Source organism: Lynx canadensis, chromosome D3 (genome assembly GCF_007474595.2).
Source record: "Lynx canadensis isolate LIC74 chromosome D3, mLynCan4.pri.v2, whole genome shotgun sequence".
NCBI lineage: Eukaryota > Metazoa > Chordata > Mammalia > Carnivora > Felidae > Lynx > Lynx canadensis.
Window position 1 is genome coordinate 8,919,452 of NC_044314.2, and position 20,079 is coordinate 8,939,530.

The 20,079-nt window shown below is 37.7% G+C and overlaps 1 protein-coding gene across 1 annotated transcript in view; it reads right to left on the minus strand.

The window, feature by feature from the left end:
* The window catches only part of CCDC102B (coiled-coil domain containing 102B), a 129,585-nt gene that overhangs the window by 53,436 nt on the left and 56,070 nt on the right, over positions 1-20,079 (minus strand). The window contains 1 exon segment of the mRNA XM_032595436.1: positions 18,165-18,273. Within this exon segment, the coding sequence (XP_032451327.1) occupies positions 18,165-18,273 (109 nt within the window).

Sequence of the window (20,079 nt, forward strand, 5' to 3'; positions counted from 1 at the left end):
TCTAGGATGTGGGAACCATCTCTTTGAAATGCAATCACAAAGGAGATAGCACTCTATTTATTGCCCAGTCTCTATCTGGAGGGTAGAAGCCCAATTTCCACGGTGCCACTCAATATACATAGATAACCTAATCATAAAGAGGACCGTCTTAAAACTCAGGAATGATCAAGGACCCGGATATAGCCCGCTAACCAAACTTCCTCTCTCAAAGCCCCCCAGTGCATTTCCATTAGCTCACCACAGGACTACAATGAGTGCTAATCAGCAAGCTCCAGGACAACTTCAAGTGGCTTGATGTACTTGTAAGTGGAGTCCCTGAGAAACGGGTGGGGACAGATAACTTAAAAAAAAAATGACAAACATTTTCCAAATTTAATAAGAAGCATAGACATATTCAAGAAATTCCATAAACTCAAGCACACATATAAAGATCATATCAACACATATGAAAATCAAATTGCTCAAAGACAGTAGTGAAGAAAAGTCTTCCCCCCACCCCCCATCACTTGTAACTAGCAAATGTGCTTTAAAGGTCTTCTAAGAGAAATTTTTTCCAGCTTCTTCAGACACGTATGACCTACAGCACAGCGTAAGGTTAAGGTGTACAATGTGGTGATGTGACGCTCTTCTACATTGTGAAATGTTTACCACAGTGAAGTTAGTTAATATGCCCCTCACCTCACATAATTATCTTTTTGTTGATGTTGTTGTTGTGAAAATATTAAAGCTCTATTCTTCTAGCAACTTTGAGTACACAATACAGTGCCATTGACTACAGTCACCGTGCAGCCGTCCAAAGTGGCCACACCATTCTGCATGAGAGTTCTTACCGTTCCATGTTCTTGTCAGCATTTGGTGGTGTCAGTGTCCTGGACTGTGGCCATTCCAAGAGGTGTGCAATAGCATCTCATTGCTTGCAGTTTCATCTTCCTTATGACATAAGATGCGGAGCGTCTTTCCACATGGTTATCTGCCATCCGTGGATCTTCTTCAGTGAGGTGTATACGGCCTTGGCCCCTTTTTGAAATCAGGTTGCTTGTGTTTCTTATTGTTGACTTTCAAGAGTTCTTTATATATTTTGGATAATAATCCTCTCTCAGAGGTACATTTTCAAAATATTTTCTCCTGGTCTGTGGCTTGTCCTCTCGTTCTCCTGACATCGTCTTTGCAGAGAGAAGTTTTTCATTTTAACGAATCCAGCTTATCAATGATTTTGCTCATGGATCGTGCCTTCAAACACTGTGTCTAAAAGCGGCATCACCACACCAAGGTCAGTCAGGTTTTCTCCTATGTTATCTTTCAGGAGTTTGGTAGTTTGTGTTTTCCATTTAGGTCTGTGATGTATTCTGAGTTAAATTTCATGAAGGGTGTAAGGTCTGTGTTTAGATTTTTTTTTTTTTTTTTGCACATGAATGTCCAATTATTCCAGCATAAGTTGGTGAAAAGAGTATCTTTTATCTACTGTATTGCCTTTGCTCCTTTGTCAAAGATCAGTTGATTATGTTTATGTGGGCCTATTTCTGGGTTCTCTATTCTGTTTCATTGATCTGTTTTTTTAACAGATACCACACTCTCTTGATTATTGTACTTTTATGGTATGTTTTGAAGTCAGGTAATGTCAGCCCCACTACCTTATTCTTGTCCTTCAATATTGTCTTGGCTATTCTGAGTCTTTTGTCCATAGAGTTTAGAGTCAGGGCGTCAATATCCACAAAATAACTTGGGGTTTTGGCTGAGATTGCACTGAGTCTATAGATCAAATTGCAAAGAACAGATGTCTTGGAAAGAATTGAGTCTTCCTATCCATAAACAGAAGCATCTTCAAGATATATTTCTGAATTTATACCATTTTAGCTATCAATTTTAAGGCTTTTAAGCATCACAGGATATTGTTCTTAAAGTTATCTCTCTCTCTCTCTCTCTCTCTCTCTCTCTCTCTCTCACACACACACACACACACACACACACACACACACACACACACCAGAGAGAGATATCACACAAGAGAGACAGCAAACGAGCCCTGAGTCCTTTAGCGCGCTCTCTCTCTCGCTCTCTCTCTCTCTCTCACACACACACACACACAAAATCCACAAACCCATGAAATTATAGAATATCAAAGTTTTTGGGGGAAAAGGTATTTTAGATTTTTACTTTTAGGGAAATGTTCTTTTTAAAGGATTAGGCTGGCTTAATTTTTAATTAAATATTGCCTGAAGCAACATATAATTACTACAGTAACAAAGTAAAAAAAAAAAAATCAAATACTCATGTTTGAATATATTTACTGGAGTTAAAGGATGTGATTTAACTTCACCAAGCAAAAAATTAGTGCCAACTTTGGTAATAGTGAAAGAAGATCTTACATTTCTGCAAAGCCTTAGAAATTGAATTTTTTTTCTTTGTTTTCTGATTTAGTCCTTGTGTATTAAACATGAAATGGTAGGATTTACTTCTGTCAAAACCAAAGTTTTCATTTAAGGAAAATAATGTTTTTAAATGTTTAGCTCTTGCTTCAGACAGGTACGAAACAGCTCAGTATTAATATTTTCCTTCTGGGGAATAGAAAATTACACCTCCTAATATATATATTTTTTTTGTAAATGAGGTTTCCATTAAAAATGAAGATCAGCATAATGTTTCTTTCTTTATTGAGTTGTGGTAGGAATCGTGGCTAAGACAGCAGATTACAGAAAGTGTATTCAAAAACTAACACAAAGTGGAAGAAGCAAATCAAAATTCCATTTACAGGAAATGTCCAGAATTGGCAAATCTATAGTACTCAACTGGATTAGTGATCGCCTCCACTCTGGTGGTTGGAGGGCAATGCTAATGGATATGAGGTTTCTTTTTGGACAGATGAAACGTTTTAAAATTGACTGTGGTGACGATTGCACAACTCTGTAAATACATTAACCACCGAATTGTACTCTTTAAATGGATGAATTGTACAGTAGGTGACTCATATCTCACCGAATTTGTTAAAAATATGTAAAGAGCAAAGATTATTTCATCGAAAGAATCACAGCAATTATGCCTTTGACTTTAAGTCTCAAAGAGCTTCTATTAGGAGCATTCTTAATGAAACTACCTGAAAATGAGCTTTCACCTCTTAATTTGTCTCATTGGCACCCCTATCTGAGGAAGAATTAAAAAGCCTACCCACTCGCTTCTCTGTGTATTTCATTATTTACCATGGAGATTGTGGTTCAAAGTGAATCTGATACTTCCCAAACTCTCTCTGTCAATATTAGAATGGTACTTAAACTTATGATTTAAGTTTAATTAAATGCATGTAATGCTGTTTACTTTTTATGTAAATCAGCTACTCTTGGAAACACTCCATCTTATATAATTTTTTCACTAATTTGGTGACCTGAAGTTAATGCATTTCTCCTCTCCCCTAGCATAAGGCGTTTTTGAAATCTTTGGATATCGAAGCCTGACCTGTGCAAGTCAGGCTGACAAACAGCTGACAATCCACTTTCCTTCTTTGGGACTTTGTGTCTTTTTGTGCAAACGATGTGATAGGAAGAATCGGCAAAAGCCGTCTATATGGTGGGAGGGGGAGCCAGAACAATGGAAAACAGGCCAAAATCAAGGAGCTGGAATCCTCCAACAAGCTTCCTTCCCTTGCCCTGAAACGTTTACCCGCTTTCATTAAGTCTGTCTGCAAATGTCCACAGACTGGTCAAACTGAGTCAGGCTTAGGTGGTGGAAAAGCCCCCAAGGAGTCTGCCCTGAAGGGGATTCCGGTCTAGGTGAGAACACAAAAAGCAAGCAGGCACTTGTGATAAGTAACAAAATAACCACGTGGATACCAGGGAACTTCACTCTTCAGAAGAAAATCATCGGCGGAGTCTGGGAGGTTCAGGCAAGGGAAGGCAGAGGAACCCACGTTCACGTTTTACGGAGGCTGGTATTTTACACTTTGGGGAGAAGACAAAATTAGGAATGAGAGTAAAAATTTATTTCGGATGAAGAAACTCCATTCTCAAACTTTGGAAAGCTGACAAATACCATAATATGTCACAAAATCCTGAAAAAATAATACAAAGTCCTAACAATAACTACTAAATAACAACTAAATGCTTTTCCTGGACTTTGGACTGCATACACTTTCATCAGCTTTCAGTATGACAGCGACTGTGTAATATCATTTTTACTTCAGAGGGTTTCGTCTTTCTTCCAGAATAGTTGATCACTTTTTTTGTGAAAGAAAGTTGGATAAAATGAGATCACAGCAGAACACACAAGCCTATTTGCTTTTTGGAATATTCATGTTTTGAAACTTGTACCCCACAAAGGCAGGTGTCCTAAAAATTATCTTTCATGCGATTTTCATTTAAAAGTATCAAGCGTGTTTCTGAGAGAACTTCCATATTGACTAGGTATACATAACAAACACAGCCGAAAAGATATTCCTCTACATACAAACTGTATGTATCCTCAATTCAATTTCACCTTGGCAAGATCCTAAAGATTTCCACAGCACTTCGTGTCTAAGAGACAGGAGGACAAGCCTGTTGGGGGCAAATTCAGAGTGGGAAGAGGGAGAGGTTTAAAGACGTGTGTCTCAATTATCCTACGTTTGCAAATACCACCAAAATATATGGCCATGTTTACATCTTGGCAGGACAGCTGCTGAGGTCCTAGAAGGGGTCCATGTCAGAGACATGAAGCTGAACCTTCTTCAGCTCATTGGCACAGCGGCCTTGGCAGAGAAGGAAATGCACTCCTTCTCCTTTGTGGAACCGGAAGTAGGGGAGGGTTGTTCAAAAAACTAAGTCATCAAGTAACAAGCATCTCTCTGTTAGCTCAATATTTTCCTATGATAAGCAAATAAATTATTAAACAATCTACCAGTCAGTATGAGAAATAAGTAAAATAAAGTATCCATTCCATTTCACCATTTATGTTACTAACTAGGAAGTCCAAGTAGTTCTTAAAGTGCCAAGAATACGGCTGTCGATAAAGGAAAACATTTCATTGGACAGAAAAAAGCCAGGACTTGCAGTGAGTAGATCTATTTAAGCTACGGGTTTTTATTAAGGTTGGTGTATTAATCAGGGTTCTTCAGAGAAGCAAATAGAAAATCCCGTGGTCGCTCGCTTGCCCTCTCTCTCTCTCTCTCTCTCTCTCTATATATATATATATGTATTAACTTTTCTATATATTACATTTGTATGTAACCTTATATTACATTATAATCTTTTCATATATTTAAATTTTTTATTTTTATCTTCTTATTTTATGTAATATTACATTATAATCTCTCCATATATTTTCCAATTGTATTTTTATTTTCCATAAATACAGGAGAGCCAGTGGTGAAAGTTCCTGTCCAAGTTAAAGACCTGAGAACCAGAAGAGCTCAACGTAGAATTCCAGTCTGAGTCCAACAGGCTTGAGACCCAGGAAGAGCTAATGTTTCAGTTCAAATCTGAAAACAAGAGAAAAACTGATGTCCCAGCTGGACAGGCAGGCAGGAGGCGTTCCTTCCTAGATGGAGGAGAGTCAGTCTTTGTGTTCCATTCAGGCCTTTGGCTGATTAGAGAAGGCCCACCCATGTTAGGAAAAGCAATCTGCTACTGACTCAGATGTTAGTCTCATCCAGAAACACCCTCACAGACACACCCAGAATAATGTCTGACCAAATATCTGGGCCCACATTGACTGAATAAAGTTGATCCATAACTTAAAATGAAGGATCACACAACTGGTGTTGAGGATCTCAATGGTCCCTCCAACTCTGCTCTGAGATATGATGCTTTATAGCAGCAGATCTCAATTTTGGGTGCATATCAGAATAATAAGCTTCTCAAAACACAGATATGTGATAAACACTCCTAAATAATTAAATCCAAATGTCCAAAATGTCCAAAGAGACTTGGAGATTATATATATATATATATATACATATATATGTATATATATACATATATATTTTATATATACACACACATACACACAAACATACATAAACATTTAAAAATTCCTTTCATATGAATCCTATGATTCTGCTAATTCAGTACAACTACATTACAGGACTATTTGCTATTTTCTATAAGTTTCAGATTATCCATGGGAGAACCCACATGAGATTCCACTGGCACCTCATTTCACCTACATTTGAAGTTTTAATGTGAATATACTATATCTTCTATTGTCTTTGATCACAACTTCACAACTATATTACAAAGAGACACTGCCTCATGTGACAATTACACATTCTAAAATGCATCCATGAGTATCCAGTCCTTTTTCAGTCCTCCCAAAGGATTCCTGTGAAAATACCAACTAAAGGAGCCTTCTGTCTCTTTCATTTCTCACTCACATAAAAACTACTGATACTGGGGCACCTGGGGGGGCTAAGTTGGTTAAGCGTCCAACTTCAGCTCAGGTCATGACCTCACGGTCCATGAGCTTGAGACCTGTGCCGGGCTCTGTGCCGACAGCTGGGAGCATGGAGTCTGCTTTGGATGCTGTGTCTCCCTCTCCCTCTGCCCCTCCCCCGCTTAATCTCTGTCTCTGTCTGTCTCTCTCACTCTCTCTCAAGAATAAACATTGAAAAAAAAAAAAAAACCCTACCGATACTCACTAGAATGCACCACAAGCCTGGAGAGGAGTCAGTGACACTCCGAGTCTCCCACCCCATCTATAGTCCCTTCTCGTCAGAGCCGTTAACTTCCATACAAGTTGCCCTACGCTGAGCTGCTACCCTGGATGCAATCCCGACTACGCCTCCTTCAGATGCTGCTAGCTAGCGGGTGGCCGGTGATCTATGAAATAATCTAATGCAGGAACTCATCTCAGAAGGGGTAATAATTAAATGCGGAGAGACTGAAAACTACACGAGAATCTGCACACGGATGCTGATGGCAGCCTTATTCACAACTACTGAAACTTACAAGCAACCAAGATGTCCCTCAGTCAGATGATGGATAAACACGCTGGTACATCCAGACAACAGAATACTACTCAGCACTAAAGAGACAGGAGCTAGCAGGTCATGAAAAGACACGGAGGAAACGTAAATACATATTAGTAGGTGAAAGAAGCCAATTCGAAAAGGTTATATAATGTATAATTCCAATTATATGACATTCTGGAAAAGGCAAATCCATGGAGACCATAAAAAGATCAGTGGCTGCCAAGGGTTAAGGGAGCAAGAAGAGATAAATACACAGAGCACAGACAAGTTTGAGGACAGTGACAGTAAAAATACCCTATGTGAGGGGCGCCTGAGTGGCTCGGTCGGCTAAGCGTCCGACTTTGGCTCAGGTCATGATCTCATGGTTCATGAGTTTGAGCCCTGCGTCGGGCTCCGTGCTGACAAGCTCGGAGCCTGGAGCCTGCTTCAGATTCTGTGTCTCCCTCTATCTCTGGCCCTCCCCAACTCACGTTCTGTCTCTGTCTCTCTCAAAAATAAACAAACATTAAAAAATTAAAAAAAAATTATTTGATACCATAATGATGGATACATATTTTTATATATTTGCCTACACCCACATAATGTACAACGCTAAGAGTGAACCTGAAGGTAAAAGATGAACTTTGGGTGATAATCAATGTTCATCCTTGGTAAAAAATGTTCATCTTTGGTAAAAAATGCTCTGGTGAGTGATGTGGATGATGGAGACTGGTATGTGTGTGTGGGGCCGGAGGTATATGGGAAATTTCCACTATGGAAAACAACACAAAAGTTCCTCAAAATATTAAAAAATACTGGGGCGCCTGTATTAGCTGGCTCAGCCAGCTAAGCATCTGACTCTTGATTTCAGCTCAGGTCATGATCTCACAGTTTGTGAGTTCGAGCCCTGCATTGGGCTTTGCACTGACAGTGCAGAGCCTGCGTGGGATTCTGTCTCTCTCTATCTCTCTCTGGCCCTTCCCATGTGCACTCTTTCTCAAAATAAATAAACATAAAAAAACTAAAAATACTAACATGTGATCCAGCAGTCCCACTTAAGTGTATATGTCCAAAATAAATTTCTCTAAGAGATATTTGCATCCTCGTGTTCATTGCAGCATTATTTACAATAGCCAAGATATAGAAACAATCAAATATCTACTTACAGATAAATGAATAAAGAATATCTGGTAAATGCAAACAGTGGAATATCATCCAGCCTTAAAAGGAAGGAAATCCTGCCATTTGCAACAAGGATAGAACCTACAGGAAATTATGCTAAGTGAAGTAAGTCAGTAACAGAAAGACAAATATTACATGATTCCACTTAGATGAGCTATCTAAAATAGTCAAGCTCATAGAAACGGAAAGTAAAATGATAGTTTCCAGGGGCTAAGAGGGAAAGGGAAAGGGAGGATTATTTTTAAATGGGTATAAAATTTCAGTTATGCAAGATGAATAGGTTCTAGAGATCTGTTGTACAGCATGGTACTTAGAGTTAACAATATGGTATCATGCACTTTACAGGGGATGGGCCACCAGTTGGTTAAGCATGACTTCAGCTCAAGTCATGATCTTGTGGTTCATGGCTTCGAGCCCCCCATCAGGTTCTGTGCTGACAGCTCAGAGCCTGGACCCTACTTCTGATTCTGTCCCCATCTCTCTCTGCCCCTCCCCCACTCATGCGCACTCGCTCTCTCGCTTTCTCTCTCTCTCAAAAATAAACTTTGAATAAAATAAAATAAAATATATTAAGAGGATAGATCTCATGTTAAGTGTTCTTACCACAACACACATATGTACACACAAATGGCACATAAGAAAATTTTAGAAAATGATGGACATGTTTAGTACCTTGGTTGTGCTGATAGTATCATGGATGTGCACATGTACCCAAACTCATCAAAATGTATACGTTAAATGTGTGTAGGTTTTTTGCATATCAATTATAGCCCAATAAAACTAAAGAAATTATTAGAAACACTTGGAATTCCCAAACACAGGCCACCTCCAAACCCTCAAAATCATAAACTTCCAACTCTAGAATCCTTGTCTTTAAATTATATATTTGAAAAAAAAATAAGAAAGGATGTTTCTAGGGGCACTTGGGTGGCTCCGTTGGTTAAGCATCTGACTTCAGCTCAGGTCATGATCTCACGGTTTGTGAGTTCAAGCCCTGTGTCAGGCTGTGTGCTGACAGCTCAGGTCTGGAGCCTGCTTTGGATTCTGTGCCTCCCTCTGTCACTGTCCCTCCCCAGCTCACAGTCTGTTGGTCTGTCTCTCTCTCAAATATAAACATTAATAATAATAATAAAATGATGATGTTTCTAAAGTAAAAATGATATGTAATGCATATGAAAAGAATGGACAATTTAAAATTTATCATTCCAGATTTTGTATATCATACAGAATTATTTAAATGGTATACTATATATTCCTGTTTTAGCTTGGGTTTCTTCACTCAGTCGTATACAGTCAAATATCTTCGGTGTCAGTACATGGTAGGGTGAAATGGGCATACACTTGGGAAGAGAGAAGATGCAGGGGCCATTGTCCAATCTCCTTTTCAACACGAAAACTGCTCCTAAAAGTAAGAATACTAATGCTCTTCCCTTAAAGGAAGTTTCTTATCTCCAGAATGGTCTTAACTGAATACCTCCGTATAGAGATTTCTTATAGGAAAAAGTAAAACAAGAATTTTTGGGTTTATGAAGCATGCATTGCTGGAAAGTGCCCCATCATCTGGGATATAAAATAAAGATGTTTCATAGACCAACTGTTGCTACTCTGTGGAAACTCTGTGTAACTCAGAGAACTTATTTTTTCATTTTGACCGACTTTTATCATTATCCTCAAACTATCAATTTCTATAAATTAACTAAATCTCAGCTGACTCCTTTGTGTTATATTTTTATTTGTAGAATAGTATTGGGGCACCTGGGTGGCTCAGTCAGTTAAGTGTCCGACTTTGACTCTGGTCATGATCTTGTGGCCCATGAGTTCAAGCCCCGCGAGGGGCTCTGTGCTGACAGCTTGGGGCCTGGAGCCTGCTTTGGATTCTGTGTCTCCCTCTCTCTCTGCCGCTCCCCTGCTTGTACTCTGTCTGTCTCTCTCAAAAATAAATAAACATTAAAAAAATAAAATAAAACAGTACTGTTTAATTTGAATAGATATTGAAACATCTGATTTCAACCTGTCTTTTTCTTTATATCTGTAGGTGTATCTATACCTACTATATCTTTATACCCACAAGCAAGGTAGGTTTTGAATAGCCTAATTTTCATTCATAATTCTTATAATAGCCTTCAAATTAAGTAAGTCATCACAGTGTTATGAGGGTTACCTTGGCAATGCCTATAAATTATCCACTAGCAGTTCAATTAATTCTGGCTTACGTCATTTAGTCCTTATATTATTCTTAATTAGGTTTGTTTAAAAAGGTCTTGAAGGCGGTTATATCAGCAAAACGCTGTCCCATATGCTTCATTGTTCTTATACATTTATAGAATTCTAATACAGTATTTCATCAGCCTCACTCTTTGGCCTGATAAGCCAATTTATGTTTTGCAAAGAACAAACTGAACAGATTTTCATGATGGATACAATGTTAGGGGTGAAGGTTCACTCCAGCGCCCTGGAAAATCTAAACTCCTCAGGGATATAGAGTGGTAGCCTCCTCAGGTTCATACAAGACAAGTCTAGGGTTTCAACTACCCTCTTTACACTGTAGCCACAGCTACCATACAGAAATATACACATACTGAGCTGGAGAAGAAAAAGGGGGCTGTTCACCACAAATTATAGCATCATTTGTTCAGCACTGGATAGAGGGAGATTAATAAAGCAAACAATATATATTATCATGAAGCTGACAGTTCAAAGGAAAGGTATACAGTAAACAAACACAAAAATAGCTACATGCTTTGAGAACGTCTTTTAAAATCTTGCACATTTCTTTGAAGGCAAATAGTGAAGGAAATATATTTTGGACTGAAATCATTCCTTTTTTATAAAGTAATATGTAAACTGAGGTTAGTGGCAAGATGTGACTGGCTGGTAGGGGCTGAAAGCGTTGTGTGTGACTGTTCTAGACAGAGAAAAACAGCATAGACCAAAAGGTACTAGTGAGTGTTCTCCAAAAAAAAAAAAAAAAAGAAAGAAAATATAAGTTACAAATATAAATATAAATATATACATACAGATAGATAGATAAATATATATTATAATATCTCTCTATATATGGGAGAGATGGAGAGATTTATGATAGGAATTGGCTTATGAGGTTATGGAGAGCAAGAGGTCCCAGGATCTGCAGTCGACAAACTGGAGAACCAGGAGAGCCAATGGGAGTCAATTCTAGTACAAGCCCAAATACCTGAGAATTAGAAGCCAAAGGTATAATTCTCAGTCTAAGTCTGCAAGCCCAGAGAACCAGGAATGGCGATGTTTGGGGCAAGAGGAGACGGACGTCCTAGCTCAAGCAAAGAACAGATTCACCCTTCCTCTGCCTTTATGTTCTATTCAGACCCTCAGTGGATTCCGTGATGTCTGCCTGCATTGGGGAGCTTCTTTACTCAGTTTACCTATTCACATTTCAAAGATATACCAGAAATGTTTGTCAGAGATCTGAGCACCCTTCAGCCCAGTCAAGCGGACACATAAAACTAACCATCACAAGTCCACCTCTTGGCAACTCGGCATCCATACGCATCACTTAAAACCACATTTAATCTTCAAATAAAGACAAGAACAAGGACATGATTCCATCGAACATGATGCAAGTTTTCAAAAATCCACTAATCATTACTCCAGAAGAGGAAGCAAAGTCCTGAATGATGTTTACTCTTCTCCTGATATCCCATAACTTAAATACTCTGAAGTAAACTTAATCATGCTTACATACTGATATAGAATTGATACATTTTATGTTAATGGCAGGCAATGAGAAAGAAAACATAAATATACAGAGACAGGGCTGTCTGCTGGCAGACAGATGGACAGGGAGAGAGGCATATTCACAGCAAATTAAGGAACAAATACTCACGACACTACAGTGCTCATTTCTGTAACTGACAGTGCTCATTTCTGGTTGTAGCTACCTTCTTCAATCATCCATTCTGCATTCCCCTTGTGTACAGCAAGCACACAGATGGTCGTGGTTCTTTACCTGGTGGGGTGACCCGAACCTCCATTCCTGAACGCTCAGGACCATTACTAATCCTGGCTGCGTTGGCAGTTTCCCAACTGTAGTTTTCCATCAGCCATAATCGCAGGGCACGGTAATCCTGAGACTCCCTAGGGGACCTCCTGCATTCCTGATACACTCCTCATCTCCATGGTAGAGCACTAGTCCAATTACCCCCTAGTAGTCAGGACCAATCACCCCAGCCAGTACGGGAACAGGTATCCACCAGTTGATTATAAAAACATAGAAGGGGAAGTGAAATCATGTAAGTGATGGTAAGTAGTCAAGAGAGGGGAGCCTTTTCTCTACTCAAAGCATGCATCCCTGTGGATGGCCAGCTACTTGACCACAGCTCCAAGGGTGCCTCCATCTGTTATTCTTTCCTTGTCAGGAAGAGGAGGAGTTATCTCACTGGAAAATTTAAAGGGGAAATTGGGCATCTGTCGCCCTGTTCCTTCCTCTCCCGTTCTTTGGGTAAGAGATATCTGCAAGAAGTACACCTTGCACAATCTTTCTCAAGCACAAAGGATGAAGAGTGAACGGGTCTCACGGGAAACACAGCTTTCACCTGTCCAGCCCATCTGTGGAGATGTAAATCAAGCTCTTTAATACGGATTTTAGGATCAGGAAGCTCACTTTCCTTTAAATAGAAGTTTTACCAAGAACAATAAAAGTAATACATTAATTGATAGATTTACTCACAAGATAACATATTCGTAAGTAAATCTTACTAATTAGGTATCATATTGATTCTTGCAGCAGAAACTAGTTAGATGGTTTTAAAATTCATTTTCTTTTTCTTTTGAAGTATATAGCTTGAATACACTTCCCAACATTACTTACAATAAGGTGTCACTGTGCAAATGAGTACTTGCCTGCGGGTTCTCAGTGGAAATAAGGTACACCACTCCCAAGCCTGGAGCACAAAACATCCCCATATGATCCTCATTCTCTCTTTTTTCTAATCTTGGTCAGATGCAGAATGTTCAGCTGCATGACTTCTGAGAGCCCAGGGGACAGAAAGTCACTGTATAGAAGGAGAAGGCTGACTTTCAAACACATGTAGAAAATGTATGTGAGTCAAAAATTACCATCTACTATCTACTATCTACTGAAATCTGGGGCACTGCTCGTTAGAGCAGTTAGGGTAGAAAAGAGTGGTATCCTTATCGGGCATCCTTTGAAGTTTAAACGTCTGGTGTTTAACCGGGTGGGTTTAGATTTCCTTAGACGTCCAATTACTTGGCAAGCAGCTCTACTCGAAGTAAAAGGGAAGTCACTTAAGGGTTTGAAGCAAGGGTATAATATGATCTAATTTCTGTTTTCAGAAATATCACTCTGGCAACTGGATGGAAAACTAAAAAGGTCAACGGTGATGGGTAAAAGATCTGGCAGGAGGGGGCAAAGTAGTAGATCTGGTGGTTATGACTGGGGAAATAGCAGAGACAGAAAGCAATGGCAGGAGCTACCGTGTACGGCTAGAACTGGTAAGATACATTAATAATTTTGGCCATTTCTATGGGCTATTTCTTTAAGCCACAAAAATAGCAAAATGAGGCAGTTTTGAACTCCCAACTGTACTAACACTCCACCATACACCTATTTCAAATAAATATCTTCAAGGACCCTTTCCTTATGTATACAGAATAGCTCCCATATTGGCAAAGGAAACAAAAGCATAAACAAACCTTTGGGACTACATCAAAATAAAAAGCTTCTGCACAGCAAAGGAACAACCAACAAAACTAACAGATAACCTCCTGAATGAGAGAAGATATTTGTACATGACATATCCAATAAAGCATTAATACCCAAAATGTATAAAGAACTTATACAACTCAACACCAAAAAAATAAATAATCCAATTAAAAATGGGCAGAAGACATGAACAGACATTCCTCCAAAGAAGACATCCAGATGGTCAACAGACACAATACGACTCATCATCAGGGAAATGCAAATCAAAACCACAATGAGATATCATTTCACACCTGTCAGAATGGCTAAAATTAACAACACAAGAAATAACAGGTGTTGGCGAGGATGCGGAGAAAAGGGAACCTGGTGCACCGTTGGTGGGGATGTCATTTTGTACAGCCGCTGTGAAAAATACGGAGGTCTCCCCCAAAATTAAAAATGAAAATACCATTTGATACAATAATTACACTACTGGGCATTTACCTCCAAAATTGAGAATACTAATTCACAAAAATACACTCTTACGTCTACAGCAACATTATCTACGATAGTCAAGATATGGAAGCAACCTAAGTGTCCATTGATGTAATCTTTCAAAAAGTGAAGGTATCTTCAACCAAACTCAATTAAAAAATAATAAGTAAAAAGAAAAAAGAACTTTTTAAAAATCGCATTTCGGAAAGAAATTGAAGGTATTAGTGTAGAATTTTAGCTACATTTAATCCTAATTCTAACCTTCAATTTCCCCCAAATCAGAAACGTGTTTTGAGGTATTTGAGATAAGGCATTACTGTCAGCTCTTAGTGCCATAAAGACTCCCCATGAAGCTTGTCTTTATAAATATTTAATATAAATATTTATAAAATAACATTGTAAATTCTAAACTACTAGAAACATCATTATTACCACAAAAAGACAAAAAAACTCCTCAATAAAATCCTTAAAAAGATGCTGGTAAAGCACAAAATTTTCAAAGCCAGATTGCATTTCATTTTTTCAGTTTGAGACCAATTTTAAAATGTTATCAGTATTTTCCACGTATGGTAAAAGATATCTTCCATTCTGGAAAGGATCAGAGTCATTTATTGTTAAAGCAAAGATACCATAATTATTTATAATCAATATCACTTCCATGAATATTTGATTCTCTAGATCATGAGATTTCATGAAAATGATCATCCCAGAAAATCTGCAATTCATAATGCCATTTCAAATCAATACTTACAGACCTGCAAAGGGAAAGCTGAATAAGTATTAAATTCAGCACAGGAACAGCATTTGGAATATAATCATCTCTACTACTCATTGTTTTGGTTGCATTTGAAATACTAGATTTTACAATTAAATTCTTATATTGACTCTACTCTAAATATCAGTGATTTAAGAATGATTTTCCTCTAAAGATGCCAGATTTTAAAATACATTTTTAAGAACCTTGGTCTATTAAGCACATCTGTTTCTGACTCTAAAAATTGCTAATCTTTCCATAAGCAGTTCCTGGCCACATATGTATTTGCTTGTAACAGTTTCAGGCATGTAAAACAGAATTACACTCGTATTCAGAACTTTCTATAGATGAAGAGCTACAGTGAAAGTGAAGATCATTTATCATAATTTTTGAGAGGTAGAGTAAGAAAAGAGAATTCCTATGAGGTTCCAAAGGATGCATCATGGCATGATCCCTGATTGTCAATCAACTGTATAAAAACTTTGAATATTTTACACTTATAATTACTCTACAAGGCCATTTCCAAATGTGCGGTCAAATTCTTCTCCTGTTATAATCTATTACAAAACAGTTAAACAAAGGATACCTAAACATTACATGTGACAAAGTGTTTTTATTTATTCAGTTTTTAAATATTTTTAAATATTCCACAATATCTCTAAAGTAATTTAAATGTATGTGCATCCCATATCTTTTCAAAAAGCCTTTAAGAATATCACCAATTCTTTTTAGGGAGTGGAAAGAGACATTTAAAAAAATAATCTCATATAGATAATTCAAACAATGTGTTTTTCTTTATTTCCGTTTAAATTAGCTCTCCATCATCTAAAGTAAAACTCTTTTTTTGTTCATTGTTACTTTCCTTCAGTGTTCAAACCTGTAGTTGATTGAACCGAAACACGCACTCAAAGTTTAAATAGTTGAACAAGTTTCTCACAACAATCTTGAGGTTTCCCCTGTTCCAAAAGCCCTATAATTTTATCTAGTAAAAGAATCACGTATGGACTAATATATTTTTCTGTATAGGTGTGAAAACGTAGACCCATTTTACACCCATGCTGCATTGGTTTTATTTTTTCTCATTTATAAAGCTTTGTTAATTTAAAGTCTATGTTCCCGCTTAACGTCAAAAATACCATCTTTGACGATAAAACATTAAGCGTTTTAAAATATACGTATCACTTTGTAAACCAACTGAAAACCATGACTTCTCAAACACAGTTGCACAGACATGTGAAATTACTCGAATAAAAAGCATTAGGAAACTAACGTTATCAAGTCTGCACCGTCCACTAGTGGCAAGAGATGGTAAATGCATGTTCCTCGTAAAATTCAATTTAAAACGAATTCTATCTTCAGTATTAGCTTTCTCAATCAAATTTAGAGCCATTAGAAAGGGCAAATACATGTGTACTGTAAACATAACATGATTATTGCGTCGTGAACTATTTTTCCTGCATAACATTCAATTACTGTCAAGAATCATACCTAGAGACACCACGTTCAGTTAGGTACCTGTGAATATACATACCATGGATCCATATATAAAGGCATGTGTGTGCACACACGCATACCCTGTGTATGTACCTAAAGTCTGAACGAGAAACGAAGTCACTCTGACCACCTCACATGAATCAACAAAGGAGGGGGAAACTTTATGTAGCTTGTTAGCTTTGTCTCACTCACCCTGCACTGCGGCTCTCCCTGAAATTACCTTTGATTAATAAGTGGTTTCTAAGCAGGAAATATTTGCTTAATAGTATGAGGAAAAGCTCTCCCTCCTTTGAAATCTCAGTGGTCCCACTGTGTGAACAGAGCTGACCATATCTGAACCTTGTGATGACGCTGCCCCGTGGAAGTCAGAATGCCCGCGTAGGATTCAGAAATCAGGCGTATGCGGCCAGCTGAGGCTCCTCAAGCAATTTTAGCAAACTTAAGTCAATGAGTCTAAACTTTACCACTTGCGGGAAGAAAATCTGAAGCAACATTCATGTGGGATTTCATAAACAAAGAGAAACACTGCTTACCACTTTTTTTTTTTTAACAACTGATAGAACAGCACTTTTGATTAAGGCACAATTACATAATTGATTTAGATAGCTTCCTCACACAGGTGTTCAGCATGTATATGGTTTGTGTGTGTGTGTGTGTGTGTGTGTGTGTGTGTATACATAATATATGATGTTTAATACATATTATTAACATACATATAAATACATACACACACACAACTAAATGTTTACTCACTTGAAGAATTTGGCTTGCCATTATTTTGTCAGTATTTTTCTTTTCTTTGCTCATTATTCTGTCCCACTTACTTACCTGGAACGATGCTTTAGTACACAGAAGATGTACAATTAATATTGTTTATACCATAAATATTAATAAATCATTGAAATGGGAAAGGTTTATGACAGCGTTTTATTGATGAAAAAGCAAAGGCAAAGTATAAAGGCAAGTAGGCTGATTCTGAATTACTATAAAGTCAATATGAAAAGAACCTAAATGCACTTGAGATGAATGGATATCTTCAAAGTGCTTCATAAAAGAACAAGATAATATTGTTTATTGTAAGTGCCATGATATAATGGCTTCTTTAGCAGCGTCCCCTCACAAGTTCCTGGAATGGATAATTAATGCTGTCAGGCTGATCACTGAAAATATGTGTTATTTAGAACAAGATTTCTTTTTTCTTTTTGTTCAAAGTTTTGTTTAAATTCTAGCTAGTTAACATATAGGGTAATCTTGGTTTCAGGAGTCATATTTAGTGATTCATTACTTACACATATTACCCCATGCTCATCACCAGTGCCCTCCTTCACGCCCATCCCCCATCTAGCCCACCCCCCACCCACCTCCCTCCATCAGCCCTCAGTTTCCCCCACAGTTAAGAGTCTCTTATGCTTGGCTTCCCCCGTCTCTATTTTCTTTCCCATATGTTCATCTGTTTAGAACAAGATTTCTTATGGGCTGAGTTTGACCGAGTTCACATGAGCATGTAAGTTCAAATACCCCTCTTATGGAGGAAATTCAATTTTTAAACCTTTCCTCTTTGTGGAGGTTTCTGCCCACTGGCTTACACATCTAAACAGAGAAAACTGGCAGTTTCATTTCTTTCTCAACACTGTTCGTCTCCATACCTCTTTCAGATTTTTTGGCTCTGAGTCTTTCAGTTCTTCATATTTCCATTTCCATACAGACAAAGCTGACTCCAGTCGTTCTATTTCTTTTTCCAAAGATGAGCGCTTTCTAAGTAAAGAATTAAAAGCAAAACAGGCTTACAATTTAAAGACAAGTTTAGGAACACATTCAGTGTTTTTATTTCCTGTTTTCATTATTTTTATATTTGTATACGACCATTGTAATCACAGGAAAAGTTTTCCAGCTTATTAACAATTACAAACATTGAATAAAACTTGGTTTAATTTTTTATTCTGTCACTTAGCATTAGAGTAGGTTAAACATATTTAATTTGGCTTTGCCTGTATCAAAATATTTAACTTTCTGCCTGCTTTCTCCTATATTATTCATGCATTTGTCTCATTATCTCATTCATATTATTTCTCCTTGTATAGGAGGATATATATATATTTCTAATTTTACCATGGCTTCTATCCAGCTTCATATTGTGACTATACATGAATGAAGAATCCTTTGATATGACAGAGAATGACAAGGAGTCTACATAATAATTTAAGAAATCAATTATTTACTGGGGCTATAAAAATACTTTTTAAATATTTGCAATTTTGTTTAATGAAGCAATTTCACTGGGATCTTTATTTAAAATAATTGACATTAATTTCTCCATTTGTAGAACAAGTGACTCAGTTAGAATTGAAATCTGGTCCTTTAATATCTCAATTATCGATTTTTTGTATGCCCATATGTCTATCAGAGTGAGTCACTGAAAATAATTGTTTACTACGGGTCGTAATTAGCATATATTGACCTTTGCAGATGGACAATCCTCATTTGTGTGGTGCATTAGATTAGTGCTTAATAATGTTCAATCTCTTTTCTCTACTCCCATGGACAGAATTGCTTTCCTCAACCCTTGCTTCTAGTCTTTGACAATGGGATATTAGCAGATATGACAGACGCAGATGTTTGAAAAGAATTTGTGTGGTTGGGCTTCTTCTCTTATGCTTCAGCCATCACTGTGAAAAGAGTTTTCGCTCGGGAATTGCTGTCCCCAAATAAAAACATAAAGCAGATCTGAGCCCAGCCTTACCACTGAGCCAAGCCCTGCTGGTCAAGTGGAGGTCAGCTGACCCCACCTTTTTTGTACCCATATGGGCAAAAAGAATAGTTGTTTTACGACACTGAAGAGTGTGTGTGTGTGTGTGTGTGTGTGTGTGTGTGTGTGTTTTGTTTTGTTTGTTTTTTCTGCAGCAAAAGATAACTGACATAGAAAATGACACTTAAGGGGGGGGGATGCTACAGTAACAAAAATGAAAAATATGTAGACTTAACTTCAGGACTAGATTGTGGGCAGAGGCTGGAAAAATGGTGATAAAACATAAGCAGCTGGAAAAATAGTGATATGTGTTATTTAGTAGTGAAAACACATGATGAAATCATCACTTGCCGTGTTTTGGAAAATGGAAAATGTGAATGATATCACCAGTGGAATGCTAGTGGGCACCATGTGGCCGAGCCTTCAAACGTGTTTATACAATTTATACAGTAAGAGGTTTTACCCTCTTATATTTTGGCTACAGCAATAAGTACATACCAATGCAGACTTACTGCTCCCAGTGGGGGTAGGAGAGATATGGATCATAACCAGTCTCCCCTGCTCCCCTGCAGAGTCCAGTCAATATCAGTCAGCCGTTAGTTGGGTCACAGACTCCAGCTAAATAAAGTCTGAATGTTGTATACCACTGAGATTTTGTGGCTGTTAGTTACAACCTTATCGTAATTTTAATTAACCAATGCACACACTCGGGTCTAGTTCCATGATAATGTCACTAGAAGGATCTTAGAACATATTCACAGATCTAAAAGATGCACCCAGAATCAAAATTGAATGCCATTTACATAATTATGAGA